General features: G+C 39.9%; 1 protein-coding gene across 7 annotated transcripts in view; it reads right to left on the reverse strand.

The window, feature by feature from the left end:
- dnajc6 (DnaJ (Hsp40) homolog, subfamily C, member 6) overlaps positions 1-12,699 on the reverse strand; it is an 88,710-nt gene that overhangs the window by 33,721 nt on the left and 42,290 nt on the right. For all 7 annotated transcript variants that reach the window (XM_052011625.1, XM_052011623.1, XM_052011622.1 and 4 more), the window contains 4 exons: positions 9,604-9,737; positions 8,493-8,687; positions 6,011-6,128; positions 3,234-3,313 (listed from right to left, as the gene is read on the reverse strand). In XM_052011625.1, the coding sequence (XP_051867585.1) occupies positions 3,234-3,313; positions 6,011-6,128; positions 8,493-8,687; positions 9,604-9,737 (527 nt within the window). The remainder of the gene's footprint in view (positions 1-3,233; positions 3,314-6,010; positions 6,129-8,492; positions 8,688-9,603; positions 9,738-12,699) is intronic.

The raw sequence follows: 12,699 nt of genomic DNA on the forward strand, positions 1-12,699 counted from the left end.
TAGAAGCAAAAGGTATTGGGTTACAAGTGTTTATGTGAATGGAAGACCTGAAGGCTATTACCAGTGGGATTCTACAGGGCTCAGCACTCAGTCCTGAGCTCTTTGCAATATATTAGTGATTTAGACCTAAATGTATGGGTTGTGATAACAAAATTTGCAGAAAATGCAAAAGTGACCTTGTGCTCGACAGTGAGGGGAAAGCTTTAGAGCAGAGGAAAATATTTTGTACTTCTTCATGACATAGGAGGCCATTCAGCACATGGATCTCAGAGCAATCCCATTCCTTTATTTATTTCCCTGTTACCCATTTTCTCTCACAAACCCATCAACTCCATCCACCCACCCACTCTAGGAGCAATTTGCAATGGCCAATTAACCTGACAATCAACACTTATTTGGGATGTTGAAGGAAACCAAAGTAACCAGAGAAAACCCACATAGTCACAGGGGGAACATGCAAACTTCACACAGACAGCACCCAAGATCAGAACTGAACCTGGGTCACTGAAGTTACAAGGTAGCTGCACCACCATACTGATCCTAGATGGATAATCTTGTCAGTCAGTTGGCAGAAAAATAGCAAACAGAGTTTAATCCAAGGAAGTAAGAGTAAATGCACTTGGGGACTTGCAACAAACAAGACCATATAGAATAAAGAGGGAAATATGGAGTAATGTGAAGCAACAAGGGGACCTTTGAGTATATGTACAAAAATCAAAGATAGCAGGACAGATCAATAAAGGGGCCAATGCAAGAGCAATGAGATTTTCCCAGAACTACATCTATCATTAGTTTGAATCCTGTGTACAGTTCTGGTCACCATATTGCAAAAGAAATCTAATTGCATTGAAGAAATTTAAGATGTTGCCAGGATATCGAAATTGTGGCTATAAGGAAAGACTGGATAAGACAAAGGAGACAGTGGGAGGAATTAATTGAGGATCAAGATAAATAGGAAGAACCTTGGCTTCAGGATCAAAACCAGGGGGCACAGATTTAAGGAGACTGGTTGAAGGCTTAGAGGGAGATGAAGTAAATAATTTCCAGAGCGTGGGAAGAATTTGAAACTTGGAGTCTGAAAAGGTGCTGGTGGCAGAAACAGACTTCAGATTTACACAGTTCTTGAATACACACTTGAAGACCTGTGACCTGCAGGGCTACAGACTCTGTGCAGGGAGGTGGGCTTAGGTTTGGTAGCTCTTTTACAACTGATGCAAATGTGATGGACCGAATAGACACTGGCTGTGTTGTAAACTTTGATTCTATAAGAATCCTTTTGCCCGTCTTTCTGACATATTGTAGAAAATGAATTAGAAGAAAGATAACATAGTTCTTTTTGTAACAAAACCTCACATCTAACATGGCTACAACACACACAAAATGCTGGAGGCCCTGACCTTCCTATTCTGGCTTCCACCCTCTTCCTTTCCAGTCCTGATGAAGGATCTCAACCCAAAACATAGACTATTTATTTCCCTCCATGGATGCTGCCTGACCTGCTGAGTTCCTCCAGAATTTTGTGTGTACTGCTCCAGATTCCAGCATCTGCAGAATCTCTTGTATCTAACATGCTTAAACCATACCCACACTGTGCAGGACTATAGCCAATAAAATAATGTGAAAATAGCACCCTGATTTTGTTGACACACCTCTGAATGAGTCACAAGAACCACCAGGGAAATAATAGATTAAAACTCTGATAATCTGCTGTCTGACTATTCAAAACTCCCAATGTTTCAGCATCTGGTTCACCAGGTAATGTTTGTCCCTTTCAACTCACAGTGTTATGGTTCCCAAGCTCTCTTTAAATTCACCAAGGTCCCAATTCCCGCCTTCCCTAGAAACCTACCAGGAAAATTTATTACAATTGTGTGTAACACAAAAAAGTAAATTAATAAAAAAGTTAAGATATTATCAGGAAATATCATCCTGTTGTCTGGAAAATCTATTAGTCTGGCACCCAAGTCCTGAATGTACTGGATTATGCCTGCTGAGGAACAATTTGCATCATGAATTTATGGTTTGTGACCACACTAATCCCACACCAAACTGCCCTGCAATCCAAACAGTTTCAGCAACCAGGGAACCAACATTCCTTGCAAAATAATTCTACATCAAACGTGTAATGAGATGCAATTAGCCTATATCAATAACTGATCAAGAGAAAGAGAGGCCTGCTTATGCTGAAATGGTGAGGCACAAAAACAGTTCAATCACTTTGATAAAAGAACATTTATTTCAACAACTTTGGATAATAGTTCTACTTTCCATTTACACTTCCCCTAAAAGCAAATCTTTTGTTCCCCCTTTTTAAACTTTACCTTCATCCCTTTCATCATTTAATCTCTCCCAACTATTATCCTTTTTGTTCTTTCCTCCTCTCCTCCTTTCTTGGCATCATTAATTTGCTCTCCATTCTGGTTACATTTTTCCTGCATCTTCCATCTTTTATTAATGAGAAATAAGGATCATCTATTGCAGAAATAGTGATCGGTGATCCCAATGGTCCAAAATTCTGAATCCCTGCCCCCCTGCACCAATTTTTCAGCCACACATTCATTTGCCATATCCTCCTATTCTTATCCTCACTGCATATGGCACTAGAAGCAATCCAGAGACTACTACCTTCTTGGTCCTGCTTTTTATCTTCTTTCCTAGCTCCCCATATTCACTTTGCAGCTTCCCGTCCCTTTTTCTACCTATGTCATTTGTGTCAATGTGCATAATGACTTCTGGCTGTTCACCCTCCCCCTTGAGAATGTTCTACAGCCACTCTGAGATATCCTTGACCATGGTACCAGGGAGACAACATCATCCTGGAGTCCTGTTTGGGGTCACAGAATCTCCTGTCTGTCCCCCTAAATGTCGACTTATCTACTCTCTACGTCCTACCCGAAAAAGATGCACGTTTAATTCTGGAAATACATTTTCAAGTACAAAATACACACACTGTAACAAGTAATGTAATGATGAGGGCTTTCAAACAGAAAATGTTGTAAGGTAGCTAGGCTGTAACATGACTGGAGTCATTAAAAATTGGGATGTCTCTGTTTGGACTGTTGGGAGGCAGAGGGTTGAGTACGGGGGTAGTGGTAGCAAAGACAAAGAAATAATTATTTTTAATATTAACAAAATGTCATCAACATTTGACACAAAATGATGCCTATCAAAGGAAAAATGTCCAGAAGTTTGTTTTCATTGGATTTTTAAAAAATAGCTAAGCTCCTACTCACTTTGTAAACTTTAAAATTGTGGTTCCAGGAGCAATGAATCCAGTGTGGACTTGAATCTGAAATATCTGTGTGTTTGTTAGCTAAATTGGGAAAGGAAACACAGCAAAAATGTAAAGTTCTAATAATAAAGACAACAGATCAGCAACAGTGTGCGGAGAATAGATAACTGAAGTTAGGTACTTAGAATGAATACAACTTATTGCACTGGTCAGGGTAAACAGCACAAGTCATTTGCAAGTTGTTTTCAGACCAACAATTATATGGATTGTACCGTTCAGTCTGAGATTCTGAAATCAGAAAATTTTACTAAAATGTCCTGTTTGAATCTACAGTCAGTACCATGACTATATGGAAAAGTGTGCTAAAGTAGCATTAACGGGTAAAAGGAAGAATGCATTTAGAACAGTACAGTGCTGGAATAATCCCTTCAGCCCACCATATCTGGGGCATCATGATCCTACCTGCCTATACATGATCCAAATCCCTCTATTCCCTGCCTGCCCACGTGCCTGTTAGATGCCTCTTAAAATGTACCTACCACCCTGTGTAAAAAAGCTTGCATCACAAATCTCTATTAAACTTTCCTCCTCTCACCTTCAACCTATGCCCTCTAGAAGTTGACATTTCTACCAGGGAAAGGGACTGAATATCTACCCTATCTATGCATCTCATAACTTTATACATTTCTATTAGGTCATCCCTCAACTTCCAATGCTCCAGAGAAAACAATCCATGTTTGCCCAATCTCTCGTAGTTAATACACTCCAATCCACACAACATCCTGATCAACCTCTTCTGCACCCTCTCTAAAGCCTTCATATCCTTCCTATAGTGTGGCAACCAGAACTACACACAATACTCCAAATGTGGCCTAACCAAAGTTTATAACAGTTGCAACATGACTTGCGAACTTTTATACTCAATGTCCCGACCAATGAAGGCAAGCATCCCATACTCCTTCTCTACCACCCTATCCACTTGTGATGCCATCTTCATGGAGCTATGGACATGCACGCCAATATCTCTCTGTACATCAATGCTCCTAAGGGTCCTACCATTTACTGTGTTTTCCTCTTGCATTTGACCTCTGAAAATGCATCACCTCACACTTGTCTGAATTAAACCCCATCTGCCATTTCTCTGCCCAAATTTCCAACTGATCTATATCCTGCTGTATCCTTTGACAATCTTCCTCACTATCCACAACACTGCCAATTTTTGTGTTGTCTGCAAACTTACTGATCAGACCATCTATCTTTTTATCCAAATCATAATATATATTACAAACAATAGAGGACCCAGCACTGATCCTTGTGGAACACCACTGGTCACAGTCCTTCAGTCAGAAAAATACCCCTCTACCACTACCCTTTCTATGACCAAACTAATTTTGGATCCAATTTACCAGCTCACTGTGGATCCCACGTCACTTAATTTGCAGGACTAGCCTACCATGAGGGACCTTGTCAAATTATTAAAATCCATGGAGACAACAAACTATCTTTGAGGAACTCAGCAGGTCGCGCAGATTGTTTGTTGCTCCAAATTCCAGCATCTGCATTCTCTTGTATCTCCATGTAGACAACATCCACTGCCCTCCCCTCCACAGTCATCTGCATCACTTCCTCATAACTTCCCCTGCAAAGCTATGCTGACTATTCCTAATAAGTCCATGCTTTTGTGAATGCAAGTAAATCCTGATCCTATGAATCTGTTACAATAATTTCCATACCAGTATGCAAGGCTCACCAGCCTGTAATTTTCTGGTTTGTCTCTGTTGCCCTTCTTTAACAAAGGAAGAATATTAATTGTTTTCCAGTCTTCTGGAACCTCTCCTATGGCTAAAAAGACCCCTATCAAGACATCAGCAATCTCCTCCCTTGCTTCCCTCTGTATCCTGCAAGAGGTCCCATCAGGCCCTGATTACTTATCCATGCAAGTGTCTTTCAAGACACCCAACACCACCTTTATCAACATAACCCTCCCTAATCTCACCATCATCTGTGCCCTTCTCCTTGATGAATGCTGAAGTGAAGTACTCATTGAAGACTTTGCCCTTTTCCTCTGGTTCCACACAAATCCTCACCTTTGTCCTTCAGTGGATCTACAATTTCCCTAGCTACCCTCTTGCTCCAAATACATGTATAAAATGCTGAGTGATTCTACTTAATCCTACATGTCAAGGACATTTCATGCTTTACTTCTTTTCTGCTTCATGTTCCTCAAGGGTCTTTTCTGATTTCAGCTTCCTCAACTTAACATATGCTTCCTTTTTCTTTTTGACCACACTTCAATATCTCTTGCAACAAACAATCTGCCGGAGAAACTCAGTGGGTCAAGCAACAACTGAAGGGGGAAATGAATTGTCGACATTTCAGGTAGAAACCCTCCATCAGGATTGGTTCAGGACTGGTGCACAATAGGTTTGACAATCCACCAAATGTGGCTGGTCTGCATCAAGTGAGATCGAATCTCTGTCTGCTATGAAAATCGCCAACTTTGGAATGATTCTGGAATATCAAATAAAAAACCTTCAGCTTCACTTCAGCACAAGTTACAATCTCCTGATGAAAGGTCAACAGTGAAATATTAAGTTTTTTTTCATTGCTTTAATGATGTGGAAATCCTTTAAGTATTCCAGAGAAACAGCATTTTATTTATTATTAGTAACCATGATTCAAGAAACATGAAAGTAGTACTTAGAGGTCTCTAAACAGAAGGGTAGAACAAAATCACACATCCGTATTCAAAGAAATGAAGCTACAACACAGACCAACCTTTGCTTGAAGTCTTCCACCAATTGTTGACCGCATGTGAAAGGCAGCAACAACAACATCTCCATGGGCACTAACACCCAAAGAAGCGAAGACTTTTCCTTCCTGGATTCGATGTTCTCTTTAGGATTTAAGACATTTAAAATTTGTAATTTTTAAATTAAAAAATATTATCTTCCTAAAAAAAAAATTTTGCTTTAAAAAGCCCTTAATAAGAAAAGTGGATAAAAAGCCAAAGTCCTCCAGGGTAAGGTACCATTGGATTTTACACTTAAGACATCATCCAGATGACCTGTGAGCTCAGAAACATCAGCATATTAACTTCCAGCAGAACCTACCTTAACACATAGGAAATTGTGATGATGTCTTGCTTTTCTTTCTTTTTCAATCTTTTTATTAGTTTCCAAATTAATACAGATTAATATATAACATCGACGATTGTACATGTAATACAAAGAGATCAAGAGAACAATCATGGCATAATCATAAAGAATAATAAAATATAAAAAATCTTTAGATCTCACGATCTCTTAGTAGATGAATATAATATAAAAGAAAGGAAAGAAAAAGATTTATTGTGTATATAAAAGAAAAAAACTCAAATCAATAAAAAAAATTGTAAATAACATCAATCCAAACTAAAAAGAAAATTTAAAAAGAAGACAAAAAACTGGACTGAATTTCTCAATAGAAACAGAGCAATATTATGTTGTCAACTCCGTTCCTCTAGATTGAAAAGTTATTGAAAAGGGATCTATATCATATGAAAGTATTGGATAAATGGAATGCAAATATCTTCAAATTTAAGCGAAGAATTAACAGTACCACTCCTAATTTTTTCCAAGTTTAAACATGATATAGTTTGAGAGAACCATTGAAAAGTAGTAGGGGGTATTGGATCCTTCCATTTAAGCAAAATGGATCGTTTGGCGATGTCTTGCTAACACATGGATTGTTTGCTGCTGTATAAAGGATTTCATCTAGTGCATGTCCATTATATTAATATTGTCACAAGAAAGTGAAACTTCACATAAACGCCAATCTTATTTCGCATTCACTTCAATGTTCCTGGGCAAATCTCAGAAAATTTAGCTCATCTTGCTCATCACCATTTCTATGAAATATGTTTCTATATTTTGTTCTACTTAAGTCAGATTTAACAAAAAAATCCTGTCAACATAGCTGATGAATTCAGGTACAAATGTTGTATCTTGCTCAAGTGAAGAAAATCAGTGTGTCAAAACATCCCCAAATGCTTTTTCCATACTTCATTTTATTTCTTTACTTAAACAAAATTACTTGCTTATTGTAGAACAAACCAACACCCAGATAATGATGTTATACTGTGAACATACCTTGGTCACATTGTGGGTGTATCTGCAAATAGTTTATTTCACCATTTAAATTTTCCTCAAAGTGCAACCTAACACCGAACCACAGTATCAGAATTCACCAGTCAGGGGACTTTCTCCCAGAGAGAACATGATTTACGCAATTTAAATTCTTTTTAAAACGGACAGGGCAATAAGGCACAATCAGATCACAGTAGTCCTATTAGTTTGTCATAATAAAGGATGTTACTCAAAGGAATTCTTAACAGGGAAACTTGTATTCACCACGTGTGAAGCTTGTATCAGGGGAAGTTTGTCTGGAAATTCTTCCCTGGTCATTTGCATCAGTGTGTTGTACTCTGCCTCCAAAATTCATTCCACTGACTCTATCCAATAGCATATTTAATGTTACTGACCAGGTACCCAAGCCGTTGCCTCTTACCAATTTCTTTACATTTTAGGAAGATCTTATCAGATTAATGGCACTCATTGTTTACCTGGTTTTTCAGGCTTTTGATAATACACATAAATAACCTCTCTAGGACTGAACCAGATGGAAATGATGGGAATTTACTGGAGTGGATCAAAATTTGGTTACATCTAATGTGCAGAAACTACTTATAAATGAATTTGAACTAGATTGCAGCTGAATTGCCAGTATGATCTTCAATCTGGAATATTAACTCTGTTTCTCTTTCCACAGTTGCTGCCTCATCTGCTAAGAATTTCCAGGATTTTCTGTTTTTATTCCAGATTTCCAGCATCCACATTGCTTTGCTATAGTCTTCAGGACCTTTGCTACTTAATATTCTTATTAATAAATTAGATATAGGATTTGATAGAGGATGTTCTATACCATTGTTCACAGATTAGAAAACACCCCCACGTCACACTCATCTCGTCTACTATTTCAGTCGAAGTATTATGTAATATCTTAGCTAATAATTCCCTTAGAGCTATGGATGTAGTGACCATACGCACAAAAAAAAACATCTACCTGTATATTCCAAAATTGCAAACAATGATTTCCAATGTTTAACATTAAGCGGGTACAAGGATTCATGATGCCCACTGATCAAATACACAGAGTAACAGATGCTGACATTTGTATGGAAAAATATCCCAAAATACTTCTTAAAATCATAGAATCATACCTCATTTTATCATATTCTTGTGCAGTGGTAAAAATCTTTGTTTCACCAATAAAAACCTCAAAGAAAGGTCGGCAGCCATTTCTCTGCTTGTTGAAGCAAGGGACTGGGCTCACTGTGACAGTTTTAATAATGAGGGGCTTGCAGTGTGGGAGTGTAGGTTTATCAGAAACCATTTCACAGATATATCCAATATACCTGAAATGAAAAAGACAGCAACTTTACACAGTGTCATTGCCCAAATGAAGAAAACACATTTTCTTCAATTTGATCTCTAAAACTCAGGTGGGTGGTGTAAACAGCAAGTGCAGGAGGGTAATTCCTCAAAGTGCATTTAGATCTTTCTGGAAGGAGCTTTTCCCAGTGGAGACTTGGAACAAAAAGGAAATGAAGGCAGTGGTGAAGGGCCAAATAAAACAGATAATTATTTCTCTAACTTTAACATACTGGTTAACATGACAGTAAGAATTAATAGAACTTCACAAAATTATAAAACCATTTTCAAAGTAGGGAAAGACCATCTCCTCTGATAGCAGTTGTGGGATGAGGGAAAGTAGTGTGGCTAAACAGTAATTGACCAGATTGGATTTGTCTAGCTTTGTGGACATATTATAACTGAGCAATTTTAAGCATCTTCTGGCAGGTGCCACAGTTGTACTTGTGCTACAGCAACTTGGCTAAAGATGCTGCTAGTTTTAGAACACATCTTCAGCACAATTGCCCCTTAGTTGCCTGCAATGTTCTCAATGTTTCCTTATATCCCATAAAGTGAATCAAACTGGCTGAAGAGCAGCTTCTGTGCTGTTGAGGACTATTGAAGGAACCATTATGCAGCATCCATTCAGCAATGCTGGCTGAAGATGGCTGTAAATGCTGCAGCCATCTCTGACACTCATAGGCTAGATTCCACCATCACTGAGGTTGGGGATATTCTTGGAACCATGTTCTCCCATCATCTTTTTGAATCCTCCACCATCAAGATTGGATGTAGCGGGACTGCAAAATTTCTTTCATCATTATAGTGCAAAGAGCATTGTGAAGTGAAAATTATGATAGAGATATTGCAATACCCAGGAAAGGTTACCTTTAGTAGTTGATTTCTAAAATTACTCACCTCCTGTGTGAGGGCCAAAGTGCAGGCCCTGGTCGTTTTGTATTCAGTAACTGGATGGCTGGAATCGGACAAGAGAACAGATGGCAGAAACAGAACATTCCGCAGACTAAAATAGCAGAGGCAGGACATCCATCCTGGGAATATTAAAACAAAACAACCAAATCAGTATTCAAATTACAAAATATACTTCACAAACTCAAACTAAAAAACTCCAGCAAAAAAAACATGAGGGGAAAAATTAAGTTTCAACCCTGTTTATGAAGGGAGGTGGGGGTAGGTGAGGGGAGTGGGGGAGGGAGGGTGAAAGAGTATCTTCCCCCTTGCCCCCACTCCAGTTCTTCATTTTTCTCAACCTAACAGCCTTCCTTTCTGCAACCTGTATGGATTATTCATGCTACTTTATTATGACCATTCCATCTGGTGCCTACTGCATACAGTGACTAATGATAGAGTCAGATGTACAGAACATCTCAAAATACAAAATGGTGCCATCTGGGGCAAATCCAAATGGTTAACAATTCCCAACATATTTCTCACCTGGTATCACCAGGCAATGTTCAAACTACAAAATACTGCAGGTACCGAAAACCTTCACTAAAACAGGGTGCTGGAAATAGTCAGCCAGTCAGCAGCAGCTATCATCGTTGAGGATTTTAACACGTCTAGTTTGTGTGAACAGTAGAAACCTGTAACCATTAACACACGTCCTTGCGGCATTGGGAAGTTCACTGTATTGCAGAATCTTTCTGCATGTAAAGGTATAGAGTCAAACCTTAAACAACAGGGAGATTCAACTGATATTAGCTCACCCGTCAGAAGTAGAAAGAAAAATCTGTTGACCCAATTTTTAATATTTAACTGTAAGTTGACAGTGAGGAGTTCGTAATTGTAAACAACATTTGAATTGATCCCCCCTCCTCCTCCTTCATTTTCTCCTCTATACATACCAGCTCTTTATGGCGTACTGCCCCTGATCAGCTGCAATGACCAATTCTGTTATTGCAATTATTCTTCTTCATGTATGAGCCATGCAAGTGTTAACCATCTATTCTCTCATGCTGATGTCAGCATCCTCTCCCACATCAACATCCACAGTAATGAGGCCTCAATTATGCTCAGTCAATTCAAATGCATGGGCCATACAGTTTGCATGCCTGACAACAAATTCCCACAACAGACATACTATTCAAAGCTCCATCATAGCGAAGATTTCCAGGACATATATAAAATTTCAAGAATATGCTCAAAGCCAACATGACTAAATGGAAATTCCTGGTTTGTCACCACTCAAAAAGGTGATCACACCCAAGGTGCAGGCAGCCGATAGTTGGGTGACCACCAGGAAAGGTAGAGTGAGCAGGAAGATAGCGCAGGATTTTTCCTCTCGGCAACAGATAACCCTCTGGATATTGCTGGGGGGCAGATGACCAATCAGGGCACAGCAGCAGCATCCAGGTCAGCAGCACTGTTGCCGGTTCTGAGGCTCAGCAGGTAAGGGTAAAGCCAGGCAGAGCAATGGTGACAGGAGACTCGATAGTTAAGGGGACAGACAGGAGATTCTGTGGCCGCAAAAAAGATGCCAGGATGCTGTGTTGCCTCCTGGGTGCCAGGGTGGAGAATGTCTCAGAGTGCCTGCAGAACATTTTCAAGGGGGAAGGTGAACAGCCAGAGCTTGTGGCACCAACGACATAGGGGGAAAAAAAAAAGAGGTCCTACGCAGCGAGTAGAGAGTTAGGAAAGAGGCTGAAAAGCAGGACTTTGAAGGTAGTAACTTCTGGATTACTCCCAGTGCCAAGTGCTAGTCAGGTCAGGAATAGAAGGATAGAACAGACGAATGTGTGGCTGAGAAACTGGTGCAGGGGGCAAGGTTTCAGGTTCTTGAATCCTTGCCCCTGCCCCAGGAGAGGTTCCAATCTCTACAAGCGGCAGAGGTTGCACCTTAACTGGAGGGGAACAAGTATCCTGGCCAGGTTTGCTGGTGCTACATGGGAGGGTTTAAACTCGTTTGGCAGGGGGAGGGGAACCTGAGCACCAGGTCAGAAAATGGAAGGATTAAGAGGAAGGTAGGTGTCATGGTCAGTAACTCTGTACAGAATAGGCAGGAGCAAGGTAATAGACACAATGGGACACTGGGACATTGAGGAAGAGATATGCAGGCAGATCAGGGAAAGGTGTAAGAATAACAGGGTTGTTGTTGTGGGTGACTTCAACTTCCCTAATATAGACTGGAATCTCCTTACTGCAAGAGGTTTAGATGGGGGAGAATTTGTTAGGTGCATCCAGGAAGGTTTCTTAAATAAGTATGTAGATAGTCCAACCAGAGGAGGGACCCTCCAGGACCTAGTGTTGGGAGATGAGCCTGACCAGGTGACTGACTTTTCAATGGGAGAACAGTTCGGGGACAGTGACCACAGCTCCTTAAGTTAAGATAACTATAGACAAGTATCGACTTTGCGGGAGGGTACTAAATTGGAGCAGGGCAAATTACAGAAGTATTAGGCAAGAACTAGGGAGAGTTAATCGGGAACAGTTGTTTTTGGGCAAGTCCACATCTGACATGTGGAGGGTGTTTAAAGTCCAACTGCACAGAGTACAGGACCGGTATGTTCCAGTAAGAAGGAAGGACAAGGATGGCAAGGTAAAGGAACCTTGGACGTCAAGAGACAGGGTGAATTTAGTTAAGAAGAAAGAGGAAATATATGTAAGGTTTAGGAAGCTAAAAATCAAACAGAGCCCTTGAGGATTATAAATGTGCTAGAAAAGAACTCAGGAAGTGAATTAGGAAAGCCAGGAGGGGCCATGAAAAGTCATTGGCAAGTAGGATTAAAGAGAATCCCAAGGCATTCTACATATACACATCAAGAGCAAGAAGATAGCTAGGGAGAAGGTAGGACCATTCAAGGATAAAGGAGGGAAAATGTGCTTGGAGGCAAAGGATGTGGATGAGGTCCTAAATTAGTACTTTCCATTGATATTTACCAAGGAGAACATGGAGGATAGTGAGATCAGTCGTGGCTGTGCTAATGTGCTCAGGCATTTTGAGATAAAGGAGGAGGTAGTGTTGGGCCTCTTAAAGAAAATTAAGCTGGATGTCCC

The sequence above is a fragment of the Pristis pectinata genome, chromosome 3 (genome assembly GCF_009764475.1).
Source record: "Pristis pectinata isolate sPriPec2 chromosome 3, sPriPec2.1.pri, whole genome shotgun sequence".
NCBI lineage: Eukaryota > Metazoa > Chordata > Chondrichthyes > Rhinopristiformes > Pristidae > Pristis > Pristis pectinata.